The sequence below is a fragment of the Schistocerca serialis genome, chromosome 5 (genome assembly GCF_023864345.2).
Source record: "Schistocerca serialis cubense isolate TAMUIC-IGC-003099 chromosome 5, iqSchSeri2.2, whole genome shotgun sequence".
In the NCBI taxonomy this organism is placed as follows: Eukaryota; Metazoa; Arthropoda; class Insecta; order Orthoptera; family Acrididae; genus Schistocerca; species Schistocerca serialis.
The window spans coordinates 138,649,996-138,668,389 of record NC_064642.1 but is presented as its reverse complement, the minus strand read 5'-3'; the positions used below and the strand labels follow the sequence as shown (position 1 = coordinate 138,668,389).

At 39.7% G+C, this 18,394-nt stretch overlaps 1 protein-coding gene across 1 annotated transcript in view; it reads left to right on the top strand.

The window, feature by feature from the left end:
- LOC126481421 (nucleoporin Nup43) overlaps positions 1-18,394 on the top strand; it is a 200,520-nt gene that overhangs the window by 166,893 nt on the left and 15,233 nt on the right. The window contains exon 7 of the mRNA XM_050105162.1: positions 18,076-18,195. Coding sequence (XP_049961119.1) covers positions 18,076-18,195 — 120 coding nt within the window. The remainder of the gene's footprint in view (positions 1-18,075; positions 18,196-18,394) is intronic.

The window sequence follows — 18,394 nt, the reverse complement described above, 5'->3', positions numbered from 1 at the left end:
ATTGAAGCGTTGTTCAGCAAGAGCATGTCCCTGTGATGCAAATACATGATAATCAGATGGAGCAATCCCTGACCTGTTTTGCTGTGTGTGATGGGGTGTTACCCTGGAGCAATATGACTTTGTGTCACCTTTTTCCATATTCTGATCATTTTTCACATAACGCTCAATTTAAATTGATCATTTGCTGTTGGTAGTGATCAGTGGTAATGGTTTCACCAAGTTTTAGCAGCTGATAATAGATTACACCCTTCTGATCCCACCAAACACAGAGCATTGTCTTCTTTCCAAACCAATTTGTTCTTGCAGTGGATGTCGATGGTTTGCTTGGTTTCACCCATGATTTATGACACGTAGGATTCTCAGAATATTTTTCACCACCTGTCACAATTCGGTGGAGAAATGATTTTATTTTGTATCTGGTGAGCAGCATTTCACAAGTGGTTTTTCAATCTGCTGGCTGTCTTCCATTCAGTTCATACGGAACCCATTTTCCCACTTTACGCACCTTTCCCATAGCTTTCAACCAAAGAGAAATGGCTTTCAGCGTATCATTAAATTGTTCCACGAGTCCCTGTTGAGTGTATCATCTTCATCCAGTAAGGCCTGCAATCTGCTGTCTTCTAACTTCTTCAGTGCTCGTCATTTCTCATGTCAAAATTACCACTTATGAATTTTTTGAACCATTTGAAACTCTGTGTTTTCCCAAGAGCAAGTTTGCTGAAAGTTTCGACAAACACTCAATGTGATACTGCAGCAGTTTTCTTCAAATTACAGAAAACCAGTGCTGTCCACAAATTTTAGTTCATAGGCTCAAAACTCGACATGTTTACAGGTTTGAAACAGATACTGACGTACAGAACTTGGGTTACTGTGTGCTGATATTCGCCGTCAGCTGTTACAGGAAGCAGATGGCCCTGCAGACGCGTTCTCATGGGCCCTACGCTGACGGCTAGCACCGTCTGTTGGGAAATTCTGGTTTCATACTTCTACACCTGGTGTACTGTTGTGAGGTGGATTATGTCGTTACGCAATAACTTATGGTAATCCTGTATTTTGGTGGAGACACAACTGATGTTCGTAGAAAATTCAGAAATTGAGGGTGATTTTAAAAAGTATGATAAAGTAAAAAGAGAGAAACTCAGTGGAGCTAAATTTCACACATCGCCCTTTCACAAGTACTGTTCACAATATGGTAACTTTTAATCACATTTTTTTGTTATGCCTTCAGCTGTACACTTGTATGTTTGTTCTGTACTGGTTTCCTGTGAGGATACAAGAGAAAACTGTAGGGTACCGTCAAACGGGGTGATTTCGGACGGTTGTGCTGTTACTTTAATTATAACTTTCGTATATATTGTTAGATTAAATTGATTGATATGGAAGTGGTAGGGTATATGTGTAACGAATAAAATATCCCAGAACCAGAAAGTGTGTGTGTAGGTATATTTATCTAAGGCAGTTAAATAAAGTGTCTGTAGTCACCCCATGGATTGGGGTGATTTCGGACACCTGTTTTTTAAATCTCTGACTGAAGTTACAATATATAGAGGGCGAATTCGGACAGTTACTGCCCCCCCCCTTTTTTTTAACATGCTTTTTATTTGATTTTGGTGACATATTACACATTTTAAGGTAGTCCTTTGTTAGGAATAAGTGATATCCGTAATATATAAAATTCATTATGACATTTAATGTAAATTCTCTCTTAAAAATGGGAAAACTAAAAAACATCCTGGACAAATCCAGAGAACGTAAAATCAAAATTATTGCATTTCAGGAATCACGATATACAGATGAAAATCCTTTTGATTCAGAAGGATACAGGATATACAAAGGAAAACCTGGAAAACAAGCCATGGCAAATTGTCCACAATGTGGAACTGGATTTATAGTAGATATATCAATACTTGGTTCAGTCACGACTTTCAAATCATACTCGGGAGAGCTCTCCATGATGACAATAAAATCAGCTGATAAGATATACACCCTAATCAACGGACATGCACCAACTAACATCACTAACAAAAACAAAGTAGAAGAAGTAGAAGAATTCTGGAACCAATTAGATAATATTCTCCAAAAAATCCCAAATAACCATGTCAAAATACTTATGGGCGATTTCAATGCACAAATCGGTAAAGAAAAGAAATATCGATATTGGGTAGGTAAATGGTCAGGGCATACACAGACCATCCGGAATGGCATGCGACTCATTGAAATCTGCAAAAACCACGACCTATTTTTCAAATCAACATTTTTCAAGAAAATCCATTACTAGGTAAATATCAGTTGGATCATGTAATGATCTCCCGCGTAAATACAGTAGAAATCATGAAACTTAAAGTCCTTAATGGACTAGACCTAGAGTCCGACCATTACCCAACAAAATTCTCCCTAGATGTCATTCCAGAAAAAAGAAAATTCACGAAGAAATCTCCACACCGTAAATATGATGTACAAAAGATAAATGGTAATGAAAAATTTATGAAGGAAACACAAAACTTAAAACCACAAAATTGGCAACAACTACAAGCAGGACTTTTAAAAACAGCTGAAACAGTAGCACCGCAAAGAAGAACACGTAAACACCCATGGTGGACAGATGAGTGTGACCAACTGATAAATCTCAGACAACAGGCGTGGCAAAATTGGTTGTGCAACAAAAATCAAAATACCCTGGAAGATCTCAAAGATACCAGGAAAACAGTCACAAAAGCAATACGAACAGTCCGTAAACAACACGAAGACAAAAAATTGCAAGACATAGAAAATGATTTCAAGAAAAACAATTCCCAAAATTTCTACAGAGTATTCAAACAAAAATTAACAAAGTACTCCCCTCCATCACTCCAATTCAAAAATGAACATGGGGAAATTGCCCATACCAACACCGAAAACTGTGAAATTCTTGCAAAATACTTTTCTAAATTACTGAATTGTGAAAAGCCTGCAGAAAAATTTGAGTTCCATCATACACAACGAAACCCAGACTCAAAGCCACCAAGTTTACAGGAGGTAAAAGAGATAATTCAGTTACTGAAAAATAAAAAAGCATCAGGAGAAGACCAAAACATCGGAGAATTATGGAAAAAGGCAGGAGAAAATCTTATTGCAAAACGCAAAGAAATTATACATGAAATCTGGAAAACTGAAAAAATCCCCACAGATTGGAAGACAGCAGTCATACATCCTCTGTACAAAAGAGGAAGTAAAACAGACCCCAACTACTATTGTGGAATCTCTTTATTGTCAACAACATACAAAATTCTGTCTAAAGCCCTACTAAACCGCGCAGAACCTCAGCTGGATTCAAAACTAGGCGAATACCAAGGTGGGTTCAGAAAAGGTCGATCATGTGTAGAACAAATCCTTAACTTGAAAAACTCAATGAAATAATTACATAGTACTTCAAACAAAAGTTATGTCATCACGTTTGTCGACTTTAAAAAAGCATATGACAGTACAGACCGAGAATCCCTTTTTGAAGTATTAGCAGAATTTGGACTAGATCAAAAGACAACAAACATCATAAAAGAAACTCTCATGGAGACCAAATCCAAAGTAAAATTTATGGGAGAATTGAGCACAGAATTTGAAATAGACACAGGAGTACGACAAGGAGATGTACTATCCCCAGTGCTCTACAATTGTGCTCTTGAAAAAGTTGTTAGAGAATGGAGAAAAGCAGGTGCACCAGCACACAGACTGGGACCAAGACGTAAGGGCATAGAATTAGACTGTTTAACATTTGCTGATGACATGGCACTGATCGCACAAGACATTACCGATGCACAGAAACAGCTAGAATTATTACAAGAGCAGGCAGCAAAAATAGGATTACAAATTTCCTTTGAAAAAACAAAATTTATTACTGACATCAAAGATGCACCTTCTGATCTCAAAATTGGTAATAACTACATCTCTCGAGTAAAAGAATTTAAATATTTAGGTGAATGGATTGCAGAAAATTGTAACGAAAAGAAATCTGTCAGATCAAGAGTCCAGAATATAGATACGGCGTTTCAGTTAACAAAAAACATTTACAACAAAAAGAGTCTCTCATGGAACTGCAAAATACGACACTATACAACAGTAATTAAACCCGAAGCTCTCTACACATCTGAGACACTAAACCTTCAACACAGAATGCTAAAAGAGGAATTAGAAGTGAAAGAACGTAAAATAATGAGGAAAATCCTAGGACCAAGAACTAAAGATGGTGTGCATTATCCAAAACCCAATGCAGAAATATATAAAAATACCTCCAAAATAACAGACACAATGCGCATGAGAAGAATCCAATTCATGGGGCACTTAGAAAGAATGGACTCAAACAGGTTAACGCACAAAATTCATACATTTTTAAAGAAGAAAACTACAAGACCGAACTGGTACAAACAGACGGAAAAAGACCTGAGGGTATTAGGGTCTCCAAATCTACATGATAGAAATGAAATCAGAAAAATCACAAACACACGGGGTTTTGAGGAAGAAGAGAGGAAAACTAACCGACATACGTGGTCTACGCAACGAAAGCTAGCCCACTCGTTGTTTATGAAGGAATACTGGGCGAAAAGAAAGGCCAACAAATGTTGATTACGCGTGGTCCTAAGTGATCCATCCGCGAAGAAGAAGAAGAAGAAGAAAATTCATTATATCCTTCCATAACTTTTTATTTTGCAAGAATTTAAATAATTTTTTTTTACAGTTCTTAACTGAAATATTAGAAACAGACAGAAACAAACAAATTAATTTAACTAAAAGGTAAAAAAAAAAAAAAAAATTCTCACTCATTCTAAATTAAGTTGCAAACACTTTAAATAAACTATTGTCTTCAAGTCTAAAGCACATCTTCTCGAAAAATGAACATTCCTCTCTTCTCAACTGGTATGGGAAGTATTCTCGAAATTTGCAATTTTTCTATTGTGTCTTCATCGGGGATATTCGGAAACACAAATATGTTTTTACTGTTATCGTGTGGGCGGAAGAATTTCACACTTACTTCCGTAGCACCAACCTTTGTGGCCACTCCAACATACTGCCTTGTTTGCTCCATGTTTCCATGTTTATATTTGTACTCTGCAACAAGAAAATCCTCTTCTTTCAGCAGTAAAACTTCATTGGATGATGTGTCATTTTCACTTTCACTACTGCTAGAATCACTGTCACTTGTTTCAGCACTGTTTTCGTTTCCTTGAAACTCTCGGCCAGTGGTTGATTTTCCAGATTGAACGTCTATAGTTTGCGGCTGCGGCGGGAGCTACCAAGCTTATTTGGAGGATAACGAATTTTTTTGAGCATTTCTTGAAAAGTGGAAGACCATGCATCTGTGTTGCTTTGCTGGCTGCTCTCATTATCAGGCAATTTTCGTTAGACATGATCTGGATCAAATGGGATTAGGCCCGTGGTGCGAAATCCACCCTTTATGTTTTCCTTGGAGTTTGCTGAAATCTTAGTCAGTGTCTGCATCAGAAGAGATGGGAAGGGATCATTGGAAATGGTCCCACGAGTGTGTTTCTTCCAATCAGTTAATACAGCTCACCACGCTGCTTTCATTGGCCTTAAGAAGCTTACATTGAGCATTTGGAGGAGGTGCGTGCTATTAGGGCGAAGGAGAATGAATGAAATATTGTTCCGCTCACACTCTTCAATAACATGTAAAGACACGTGACTGGATAAGTTGTCTCCAATCATGACTGTCCGCCCGTTTTGCCTCTTCAAATAGGACAAAGAGATTGTAAAGAACCAGTCTTCAAATTCTGGCAAGTCAAACCATCCACTTTTGTTCCTATTGAAACAGGTTCCTTGTGGTCCACCTTCTTGCCATGTATCCTACAAATGCTCTGATTTGTAAAGGGCATACGGAGGAAGCAGTTTACCATCAGCACTAGCTGCCATCGTTATTGAGACACTAGATTTTGATGAGTCCATCACTTTTTCAGCATGCTTACTTCCTTGTTTTGTAGTTATCTGCTGCTTGCCTGGATCATCTGACATGTTGGTTTCATCATAGTTGATCATGTTGCTAAGTGGGAGATTTTCCAGCTTTGCCTTGATATTGGAGAAAAACATCTTAACAGTCTCTTTGTTCACTTCTGCACGAGCTTGTTTAATATTTTCACTTAAGCAAACGGAAAGATCTTCTGACTGTCGTTTGAGGAATAAATGCACCCATTCTTCTCCTGGCAAATTATTACGAAATTTCTTCTCTTTTTGGCCAGATTTATCAAGGTAGCCTTTAATTAAATATCTAATATCCAATTTAGTGAAGGGAAATTCTCAATGTGCAGCCCTCAAGATACCTTGCTTCAATATTTCTTCTTCTTCTTCTTTATTTAGCACTTGCTGTCCTCCCATTTTTTTTCGGATGTGCTTCCTATACTTTATTTTGTTGGGTTGATTTGGGTATACCATACAAATCACACACTTTTCTGTACGATAATTTACCACTCTGAATATCACGAACAGCTTTATCTAAAAGTTCTGGGTCATACTTACACCGTACTGTAGCACCTCTAAAACAGTACACAGTTTTACAAAAACCGACATCATTTTATAACCTTGCACGAGAAACTCGAAAAACTTAACAGAAGTTGTCTCAATGCTATTAGCTACTGACCGCGTCGACAATTACGGTTACAATAACTGTTCCCACTCAGCGCAACAATAGAAAGTTTCCACTTTACGATAATGCATGGATTTTTAACACTGAGACTGTTTGTCAGTTATTCACCTAAGGCAACAATTGACACAAAATAAAAGTTGTGGAAAGCGATAAATGTAATATTGCACTTAAAATAACTGGCGCATGGATGTTAAAATAAGTAACTCTTTGTTTCTATGCAGTGGCAAAGAGCAAATAAGCCGTACTGTCCGAATTCACCCTGGTGTTCGAAATCACCCCATATGACGGTACAAAAAAGATAAATATAGAATATACACAAGCACCATGGAGGAATAAAAAAAGGCTATTTTCAAAACCACAGTAGTTAAGTAGTGTACAGCAATGAATCAAACATACATCTTTGTCATGTGTGTGCCAGCCAAATGTAGAACAAATATAATTGTCATAAAAGTCTGTCTGAAGACAGTACATATAAATGTGCTGTTGTTGTTGTTGTTGTTGTTGTTGTTGTGGTCTTCAGTCCTGAGACTGGTTTGATGCAGCTCTCCATGCTACTCTATCCTGTCCAAGCTTCTTCATCTCCCAGTACCTACTGCAACCTACATCCTTCTGAATCTGCTTAGTGCATTCATCTCTTGGTCTCCCTCTACGATTTTTACCCTCCATGCTGCCCTCCAATGCTAAATTTGTGATCCCTTGATGCCTCAAAACATGCCCTACCAACCGATCCCTTCTTCTAGTCAAGTTGTGCCACAAACTTCTCTTCTCCCCAATCCTATTCAATACCTCCTCATTAGTTATGTGATCTACCCATCTAATCTTTAGCATTCTTCTGTAGCACTGCATTTTGAAAGCTTCTATTCTCTTCTTGTCCAAACTAGTTATCGTCCATGTTTCACTTCCATACATGGCTACACTCCATACAAATACTTTCAGAAACGACTTCCTGACACTTCAATCTATACTCGATGTTAACAAATTTCTCTTCTTCAGAAACGATTTCCTTGCCATTGCCAGTCTACATTTTATATCCTCTCTACTTCGACCATCATCAGTTATTTTACTCCCTAAATAGCAAAACTCCTTTACTACTTTAAGTGTCTCATTTCCTAATCTAATTCCCTCAGCATCACCCGATTTAATTTGACTACATTCCATTATCCTCGTTTTGCTTTTGTTGATGTTCATCTTATATCCTCCTTTCAAGACACTGTCCATTCCGTTCAACTGCTCTTCCAAGTCCTTTGCTGTCTCTGACAGAATTACAATGTCATCGGCGAACCTCAAAGTTTTTATTTCTTCTCCATGGATTTTAATACCTACTCCGAATTTTTCTTTTGTTTCCTTTACTGCTTGCTCAGTATACAGATTGAATAACATCGGGGAGAGGCTACAACCCTGTCTCACTCCCTTCCCAACCACTGCTTCCCTTTCATGTCCCTCGACTCTTATAACTGCCATCTGGTTTCTGTACAAATTATAAATATGCTTTTGCTCCCTGTATTTGACCCCTTCCGCCTTCAGAATTTGAAAGAGAATATTCCAGTCAACATTGTCAAAAGCTTTCTCAAAGTCTACAATTTCTAGAAACATAGGTTTGCCTTTCCTTAATCTATTTGCTAAGATAAGTCGTAGGGTCAGTATTGCCTCACGTGTTCCAATATTTCTACGGAATCCAAATTGATCTTCCTCGAGGTCGGCTTCTACCAGTTTTCCCATTCATCTGTAAAGAATTCATGTTAGTATTTTGCAGCAGTGGCTTATTAAACTGATAGTTTGGTAATTTTCACATGTGTCAACACCTGCTTTCTTTGGGATTGGAATTATTATATTCTTCTTGAAGTCTGAGGGTATTTCGCCTGTTTCATACATCTTGCTCACCAGATGGTAGAGTTTTGTCAGGACTGGCTCTCCCAAGGCTATGAGTAATTCTAATGGAATGTTGTCTACGCCCTGGTCCTTGTTTCGTCTTAGGTCTTCAAGTGCTCTGTCAAACTCTTCACGCAGTGTCATACCTCCCATTTCATCTTCATCTACATCCTCTTACATTTCTATAATAGTGTCCTCAAGTACATCACCCTCGTATAGACCCTCTATATACTCCTTCCACCTTTCTGCTTTCCCTTCTTTGCTTAGAACTGGGTTTGCATCTAAGCTCTTGATATTCATACAAGTGGCTCTCTTTTCTCCAAAGGTCTCTTTAATATTCCTGTAGGCAGTATCTATCTTACCCCTAGTGAGATAGGCCTCCACATCCTTACATTTGTCCTCTAGCCATCCCTGCTTAGCCATTTTGCACATCCTGTCGATCTCATTTTTGAGACATTTGTATTCCTTTTTGCCTGCTTCATTTACTACATTTTTATATTTCCTCCTTTCATCAATTAAATTCAATATTTCTCCTGTTACCCAAGGATTTCTACTACCCCTAGTCTTTTTACCTACTTGATCCTCTGCTGCCTTCACTACTTCATCCCTCAAATCTACCCATTCTTCTTCTACTGTATTTCTTTCCCCCATTCCTGTTAATTGTTCACTTATGCTCTCCCTGAAACTCTGTACAACCTCTGGTTTAGTCAGTTTATCCAGGTCCCATCTCCATAAATTCCCACCTTTTTGCAGTTTCTTCAGTTTTAATCTACAGTTCATAACCAATAGATTGTGGTCAGAGCCCACATCTGCCCCTGGACATGTCTTACAATTTAAAAGCTGGTTCCTAAATCTTTGTCTCTTCATTATATAATCCATCTGATACCTTCTAGTATCTCCAGGATTCTTCCATGTATACAACCTTCTTTTATGATTCTTGAACCAAGTGTTAGCTATGATTAAGTTATGCTCTGTGCAAAATTCTACCAGACGGCTTCCTCTTTCATTTCTTACCCCGAATCCATATTCACCTAATACGTTTCCTTCTCTTCCTTTGCGTACTATTGAATTCCAGTCACCCATTACTATTTAATTTTTGTCTCGCTTCACTATCTGAATAATTTCTTTTATCTCATCATACATTTCATCAATTTCTTCATCATCTGCAGAGGTAGTTGGCATTAAACTTGTACTACTGTAGTAGGTGTGGGCTTCGTGTCTATCTTGGCCACAATAATACGTTCACTATGCTGTTCATCTACATCTACATCCATACTCCGCAAGCCACCTGATGGTGTGTGGCGGATGGTACCTTGAGTACCTCTATCGGTTCTCCCTTCTATTCCAGTCTCGTATTGTTCGTGGAAAGGAGGATTGTCGGTATGCCTCTGTGTGGGCTCTAATCTCTCTGATTTTATCCTCATGGTCTCTTCGCGAGATATACGTAGGAGGGAGCAATATTCTGCTTGACTCTTCGGTGAAGGTACGTTCTCGAAACTTTGACAAAAGCCCGTACCGAGCTACTGAGCGTCTCTCCTGCAGAGTCTTCCACTGGAGTTTATCTATCATCTCCGTAACGCTTTCGCGATTACTAAATGATCCTGTAACGAAGCGCGCTGCTCTCCGTTGGATCTTCTCTATATCTTCTATCAACCCTATCTGGTACGGATCCCACACTGCTGAGCAGTATTCAAGCAGTGGGCGAACAAGCGTACTGTAACCTACTTCCTTTGTTTTCGGATTGCATTTCCTTAGGATTGTTCCAATGAATCTGTCTGGCATCTGCTTTACCGACGATCAACATTATATTATCATTCCATTTTAAATCACTCCTAATGCGTACTGCCAGATAATTTATGGTATTAACTGCTTCCAGTTGCTGACCTGCTATTTTGTAGCTAAATGATAAAGGATCTATCTTTCTGTGTATTCGCAGCACATTACACTTGTCTACATTGAGATTCAATTGCCATTCCCTGCACCATGCGTCAACTCGCTGCAGATCCTCCTGCATTTCAGTACAATTTTCCATTGTTACAACCTCTCGATACACCACAGCATCATCCGCAAAAAGCCTCAGTGAACTTCCGATGTCATCCACAAGGTCATTTATGTATATTGTGAATAGCAACGGTCCTATGACACTCCCCTGCGGCACACCTGAAATCACTCTTACTTCGGAAGACTTCTCTCCATTGAGAATGACATGCTGCGTCCTGTTATCTAGGAACTCCTCAATCCAATCACACAATTGGTCTGATAGTCCATATCCTCTTACTTTGTTCATTAAACGACTGTGGGGAACTGTATCGAACGCCTTGCGGAAGTCAAGAAACACGGCATCTACCTGGGAACCCATGTCTATGGCCCTCTGAGTCTCGTGGACGAATAGCGTGAGCTGGGTTTCACATGACCGTCTTTTTCTAAACCCATGCTGATTCCTGCAGAGTAGATTTCTTGTCTCCAGAAAAGTCATTATACTCGAACACAATACGTGTTCCAAAAGTCTACAACTGATCGACGTTAGAGATATAGGTCTATAGTTCTGCACATCTGCTCGACGTCCCTTCTTGAAAACGGGGATGACCTGTGCCCTTTTCCAATCCTTTGGAACGCTATGCTCTTCTAGAGACCTACGGTACACCGCTGCAAGAAGGGGGGCAAGTTCCTTCGCGTACTCTGTGTAAAATTGAACTGGTATCCCATCAGGTCCAGAGGCCTTTCCTCTTTTGAGCGATTTTAATTGTTTCTCTATCCCTCTGTCGTCTATTTCGATATCTACCATTTTGTCATCTGTGCAACAATCTAGAGAAGGAACTTCAGTGCAATCTTCCTCTGGGAAACAACTTTGGAAAAAGACATTTAGTATTTCGGCCTTTAGTCTGTCATCCTCTGTTTCAGTACCATTTTGGTCACAGAGTGTCTGGACATTTTGTTTTGACCCACCTACCGCTTTGACGTAAGACCAAAATTTCTTAGGATTTTCTGCCAAGTCAGTACATAGAACTTTACTTTCGAATTCATTGAACGCCTCTCGCATAGCCCTCCTCACACTACATTTCGCTTCGCGTAATTTTTGTTTGTCTGCAAGGCTTTGGCTATGTTTATGTTTGCTGTGAAGTTCCCTTTGCTTCCGCAGCAGTTTTCTAACTCGGTTGTTGTACCACGGTGGCTCTTTTCCATCTCTTATGATCTTGCTTGGCACATACTCATCTAACGCATTATGTACGACGGTTTTGAACTTTGTCCACTGATCCTCAACACTATCTGTACTTGAGACAAAACTTTTGTGTTGAGCCAACAGGTACTCTGAAATCTGCTTTTTGTCACTTTTTCTAAACAGAAAAATCTTCCTACCCTTTTTAATATTCCTATTTACGGCTGAAATCATTGATGCCGTAACCGCTTTATGATCGCTGATTCCCTGTTCTGCGTTAACTTTTTCAAATAGTTCGGGTCTGTTTGTCACCAGAAGGTCTAATATGTTATCGCCACGAGTCGGTTCTCTGTTTAACTGCTCAAGGTAGTTTTCAGATAAAGCACTTAAAAAAATTTCATAGTAGCTTACCTGCATTCCTATTTTTTTATTCATTATTAAATCTACTCCTGCATTCCCCTATTTGATTTTGTATTTACAACCCTGTATTCACGTGACCAAAAGTTCTGTTCCTCCTAATTCCCACTATATCTAACTTTAACCTATCCATTTCCCTTTTTAAATTTTCTAACCTACATGCCCGATTAAGGGAGCTGACATTCCATGCTCCGATCTGTAGAACACCAGTTTTCCTTCTCCTGATAACGACATCCTCTTGAGTAGTCCTAATCCGGAGATCTGAGTGGGGAATATTTTACCCAAGAGGATGCCATCATCATTTAACCATACAGTAAAGCTGCATGCCCTCAGGAAAAATTAAGGCTGAACTTTCCCCTTGCTTTCAGCCGTTTACAGTACCAGCACAGGAAGGCCGTTTTGGTTAGTGTTACAAGGCCAAATCAGTCAATCATCCAGACTGTTGCCCCTGCAACTACTGAAAAGGCTGCTGCCCCTCTTCGGGAACCACACGTTTGTCTGGCCTCTCAACAGATACCTGTCCATTGTGGTTGCACCTACGGTACGGCTACCTGTATCGCTGAGGCACGCAAGCCTCCCCACCAACGCCAAGGTCCATGGTTCACAGAGGGGCTTAAAGTGACTACCAAATCTTATTAAAATAATACTTGGCCATTAGTTGACAGTAAAGGCTCTATGGAATGACCTCAGTTTAGTACATACCATTGAATATATCTTTATAGATGTTGGGTATTGGATCTGAGACAGTAAAGGTAACATACGCAGTTTATTTCTTGTTCATTAGTCTGCTCCCTTAGCTGAGTTGTCAGCATGTCTGTCTGTCATGTAGCAATTCCTGCCTGGGTATGAGATTTTCTCCACGTGTGGGATGTTAAACGTGAAATTTAAAACTTGAATGACTCTAAAGCTATCACCCCAGTATCAGGTGGCCATTAAAAACATCCAACAATTAATTTGATTCGTCAAGATAGCTTCACAGTCACACTCAAAATTGACTTCATTGGAGACAATATGTCCGGCAGCTGCAGCGTACACTCCCGCTCCTCTCGCGTCTAATCTGTCTGTCCATTATATGTTCCATGACTTGCTAAACATTTCAGAGCTTTCTACTTCGGGTTTCAGCCAGCTCTTGTTCCTGAGAATGATTTGAGCATGGCATACTTTCAGGAGGACAGTAAATTCATGTGTTTTGTAACAAATACTTCAAATTAATGACAAAATTTTGGTAGCAAAAGTATCTGTATTCTGAACGTGGTATGATTTTGGTATCTGTGTGTTGGCTGGCAAGTGTTCATCTGTGTACTTGAAACTTTCAGCTAGTGTAAAAATTCTCCATTGTACTCCACAAGTACTCTGCTACCCACATAGCTGCTTCCTTTGTGTAGTGTCCTAGCTATAACTCTCCATCCAATTATGCAGGTACATTGACCTGCAGCCAAGATCATCACACAGTCGACAAAGTCTTTGCTTGATACACTCCTTTGGCTCCTAACTACTTTGGGAACAAAGCTGCTAATTGCACGCTCTGCTTGCACCCCATGTATGAGGCCAGCAACTTCTTCACTTCTGCCATCCGCCCATATGAACTGAGGGTGGCATCAAAACCCAAGCGTCAGGTGTCATTGGTGCCAACATAAGCTGCAGCTTGCAGATGACTGCACACTGCATGCTTAATAGCCGCAGGCAAGGCCTTCTCTACGTCTTGGATGAGGTCCCCTGGCAGAGATAAATGCATATGTCTTTCTTTCCAGCCATGAATGCTATTCTCATAAGAGGCTCCATAATGCGCCTAACATCAGATCTCCTGATAACTAGTGAACCACTCCCCCCATGTGCCTGCTCAGGTCTTACTAAAGGAGCTGGCCACTCACCAAGTGAAAGGACAAGACCAGCCTCCACATTGGCCTTTTGCCTTCAGTGACACAAATACGCTATTACCCGCCACTCACCCTGCAATGAGGACGGGTCCCTCATGTCGGATCCACTGAAAGGTGCTTCAACTACAGTTCCCATGGGTGAAACAAGCGACACTTGAGGTGTCTCATGTGACATGCAGATAATCCACTACTGCTACACCTTAAGGCAGCAGCCTGAAGTCAGCTGATTGTAGCCATAAGCACCGTCAGCTGTTTGCATCTGCGGCCAGCTGCTCCTGCATCCGCACACAGCGTATAGACACTTCCTATCCATCCCAGTACTGCTAAGAAAATGCAGAAGAAGCTAAATACACTGGTGTCCAAAATTAAAGCAACAAACCACTATTTCCCCACTTGTGTCTAATTCACGATATAATCATACAAACTGTCAACAGATGTTGATACAGTCGTGTCCTGCATGGAAGATGGAATTCTGGTTGATGGACAAGCATGCCAACGACGACATCAGGGCAGCTACCAAATGGGATAGTGTTTACCGGGTAGTCCCACATCCACAATAGCTGCACACGCAATCGCAGACCGCGCAGTATGGCTCAGAGAAGATGCCTAGAGGCTTTCTGCAGTGGAGCGCGATGGGAAGAATGGAAGCAGGACAATCACAAACTGATGTGGCACGATGACTTAATGTGAATCGTTCTGTTGTTTTTTGGGTGTGGTGACAGTTTATAGAGATCAAAACCGTATCCTGGAGACCATCGAAGGGCCAACCACATGTATTATCAGAGAGAGAGAGAACTGTGAGGTCACAACGGTACCACCTTAGTACTGCACGGTGTAATCTTAGCCTCCCACACATTACTATTAAATTTTTCTTAGTGCCTTCATTAGTTTCAAAAGCTTCGAGAGGTGTAAGGTTTACAAAAGAAAAACTTTTTACTTATCTTCATTTTCCCTTGTAGTTGGCTCCAATTCTTGCATCTAGGGATACATTCTTGAGGCTGAAGTTTTGATTTATAATGTTGTGGGTTTCTGATGACTAAATAACTCATGAAGATTGGCGGTATTATTCTTGAATTTTATTCTTTGCCACATTTTTCAATATCACACCATCTTTACAATTTACAAAAATATGTCTTGTCTTCATTAGAGGCCTGCCCACTACTACTAACATTCTGCCGAACTCACAATATTCCAAAGAGTTTACTAACTTTCTTGACAAAAGAAGAATTATCACCAAGATATAACACTGTTTTATAAATGAGTCCAGAAATAAATTTAATAATTTGCATTAGACTGTGCAATTAACAATATGAATTTTAAGTATACCAGAAATTTTGTAATATCAAATATTTCTACAAGGAGAGTAATTTTAACTACATACAGAGTGTAACTAATTAATTCCTTTTTATACGGTTCAGTCTGAAATATAATACATCGTATACAAAATCAAATGAAATTCTTTCAGTGAAACAGCCAAGAATGTTCACCTACACCAGATTCGGGATTAATCCTGGTATGAGCTACTTCTACAAAAAAAAAGTTAATTTAGAAAAGGGAGCCCCATTACAATGGTAACTGGCATTTGACCTCGCAGCATCCACTTCAAGTGTTGAACTGAGGCAAACGGTGTATAGAAAACTTCGGCAGAGTGGCCTTGATTGTTGGAGACCTGCTGTATGTGTACCTCTGACGCGTCTTCACCGAAGGGAAAGTCTAGACTGGAGCCGTCAACATGCCACCTGGACGGTAGAACAGTTAGCCAATGTTCTTTTCCCAGAATGACTCCCGATTTGGTCTGGACAGTGAGTCTTGATATTCGCATGTTGATGGAATGTGGAACACGATTTCAGAACCCAACTAATGTGGAAAGAGACTGATATTAAGGATGTTCCCGAATGGTGTGAGCAGGGATTTTGTTGACCACTCGAACACTTCATGAAATTGTGCTGTTAAATTGGCAAGGTTTTAATTGCTGTCAGGTATCATAATGAGATCTTGGAACCTCGCGTGGTTGTAGCGTGGTGCTGTGGACCCAGACTTCGTATTGCAGGATGATAATGCCCAACTTCGTAGAGCATGCATGGTTGATGTCTTTGTTGGAAATGAAAGATATTGCATGCATAGCATGGCCTGCTTGCACTCCCAATTTGAATCCCATACGGCATCTTTGGGATGCACTAGGGATACAGGTTGCATCACTGCAGCATCCACCAACCACTCTCCAAGACTTGCGAACTGTGCTGCAGGAAGTATGGTCGTTGTTGCCTCACTATCAGATTGATGACATCATTCACAGTGTGTCCCATCATTTGTCAGGCTTTATTGCTGTCGGAGGTGGTCACATCCCAGAGTGAGCACATTAACCAGTTGTCTGAATGTGTGTGTAAATACATTAAGTTGGAAAAAATGAAGAATATTTTTGTCTACCATTATGCATGTTAAAGTTGTTTAGATTCTGTATTCTTTATATTGTTTCTGCCTTATTGTCACCTGATTATCCTTTTTTGTGCCAAAATAAATGCAGCCTTTGCAAAATATCAGTAATTTTGGACACCAGTGTATGTAACTTACTACTGTGCAGCTTTGTAACAAACAACAGTTAGAGAATGGTTGCTGGCACCTCAGATCATCATCATCATCATCATCATCATCATTTAAGACTGATTATGCCTTTCAGTGTTCAGTCTGGAGCATAGTCCTCCTTATAAAATTCCTCCATGATTTCCTATTCAGTGCTAACATTGGTGCCTCTTCTGATGTTAAGCCTAATACTTCAAAATCATTCTTAACCGAATCCAGGTACCTTCTCCTTGGTCTGCCCCGACTCCTCCTACTTTCTACTGCTGAACCCATGAGTCTCTTGGGTAACCTTGCTTCTCCCATGCGTGTAACATGACCCCACCATCTAAGACTGTTCGCCCTGACTGCTGCATCTATAGAGTTTATTCCCAGTTTTTCTTTGATTTCCTCATTGTGGACACCCTCCTGCCATTGTTCCCATCTACTAGTACCTGCAATCATCCTAGCTACTTTCATATCCGTAACCTCAACCTTGTTAAAGTTGGTCGAAAGATTGAACGGTGCACAGATAACTTAGTCTTGGTACTGACTTCCTTCTTGCAGAAGAGAGTAGATCGTAGCTGAGCGCTCACTGCATTACCTTTGCTACACCTCGCTTCCAGTTCTTTCACTATGTTGCCATCCTGTGAGAATATGCATCCTAAGTACTTGACACCATCCACCTGTTCTAACTTTGTTCCTCCTATTTGGCACTCAATCCGTTTATATCTCTTTCCCACTGACATTACTTTCGTTTTGGAGGTGCTAATCTTCATACCTCAGAACAAACAAATGAATAACAGCTGTGCTGCAGACTGCCTGAATTTGCATTTTAAAGTTATAAAATGCAAAAAGAAGGCACAATTGTATCTTTTACCGTAATTGTAAGTAAGTTGCAGGAGAAAGAAACAGTAGTTACGAAATGCAGCTAAAAATTTCTTGTTTCAGTCTCAACAGCAGTAGTGGCAGAAAAATAAGTATGGGACATTCCAAAATCTTCAAAGACAATTTTTTGAGATGTTTTGAAAAGTTTGTCATACTGACTTTAAAAATTGATGTCTAGGCACTGACCTTCAATCTTATAAATATGAATAAAATTGAAGAGGGGCCAATCTGTAAGGTCCCCATGTTAAACCAAGACCTGTTGCAACAAACATTTAGTACACGCAAAAATGCTTACATGTACCTGTCCTCCAATTACAGTAACACCAATGAAGGGTCTTAAATTACATGTAGTGAAATGGCCAAAAAGTTGCACTGTATACAAAGACAAGTGAACTAAATAAATCTTAGCTTGCACAACAAGTAGTCTTCTACCTTATTTCATATTTCTTGGTCGTGCTGAAAGAAACGTGCTGCTGCACTAAAACATCAAACTTAGTCCCAAATGCAGTTTGTCAGATTACTAAAAATTATTTAAGACTTTTAGTTGTAATGTGTATATTTTATAGAAGAAAGTTTTCTAAAAGCTCAACATGTGTTCTTTACATTTGTATGTTGGTCAAAATCAATTAATATTTTCAAGTTGAGTAATTAGTCTTCTTCCCGTATTTATTTTCCTCTTGTTTCAGTAAAAGATCTGGAATTCCACCCTGATCGCCCTGAACATTTATTCTCATGTTCTGCTGATGGTGGTATATGGCACTGGAAAACTGAAGGAAGTAGAGTCTCTCAGCTCACAAAGATGACAGGTTTGTTATCTTTTGCAGTATATCTCATGATGAAAGTAGATCGGTAGTGGATAAGCAATTTGTTTGTTTTGGAAGCATGCTTATGAAAATTGTAGCAATTTCTTCTCACTTTTGATGCACTCTTGTGTTGACTGTTTTGTCTCACATTGTGGTAAACGTATTAACTGTTACGGTGATAACTTTCGAAATAGTAAACAGT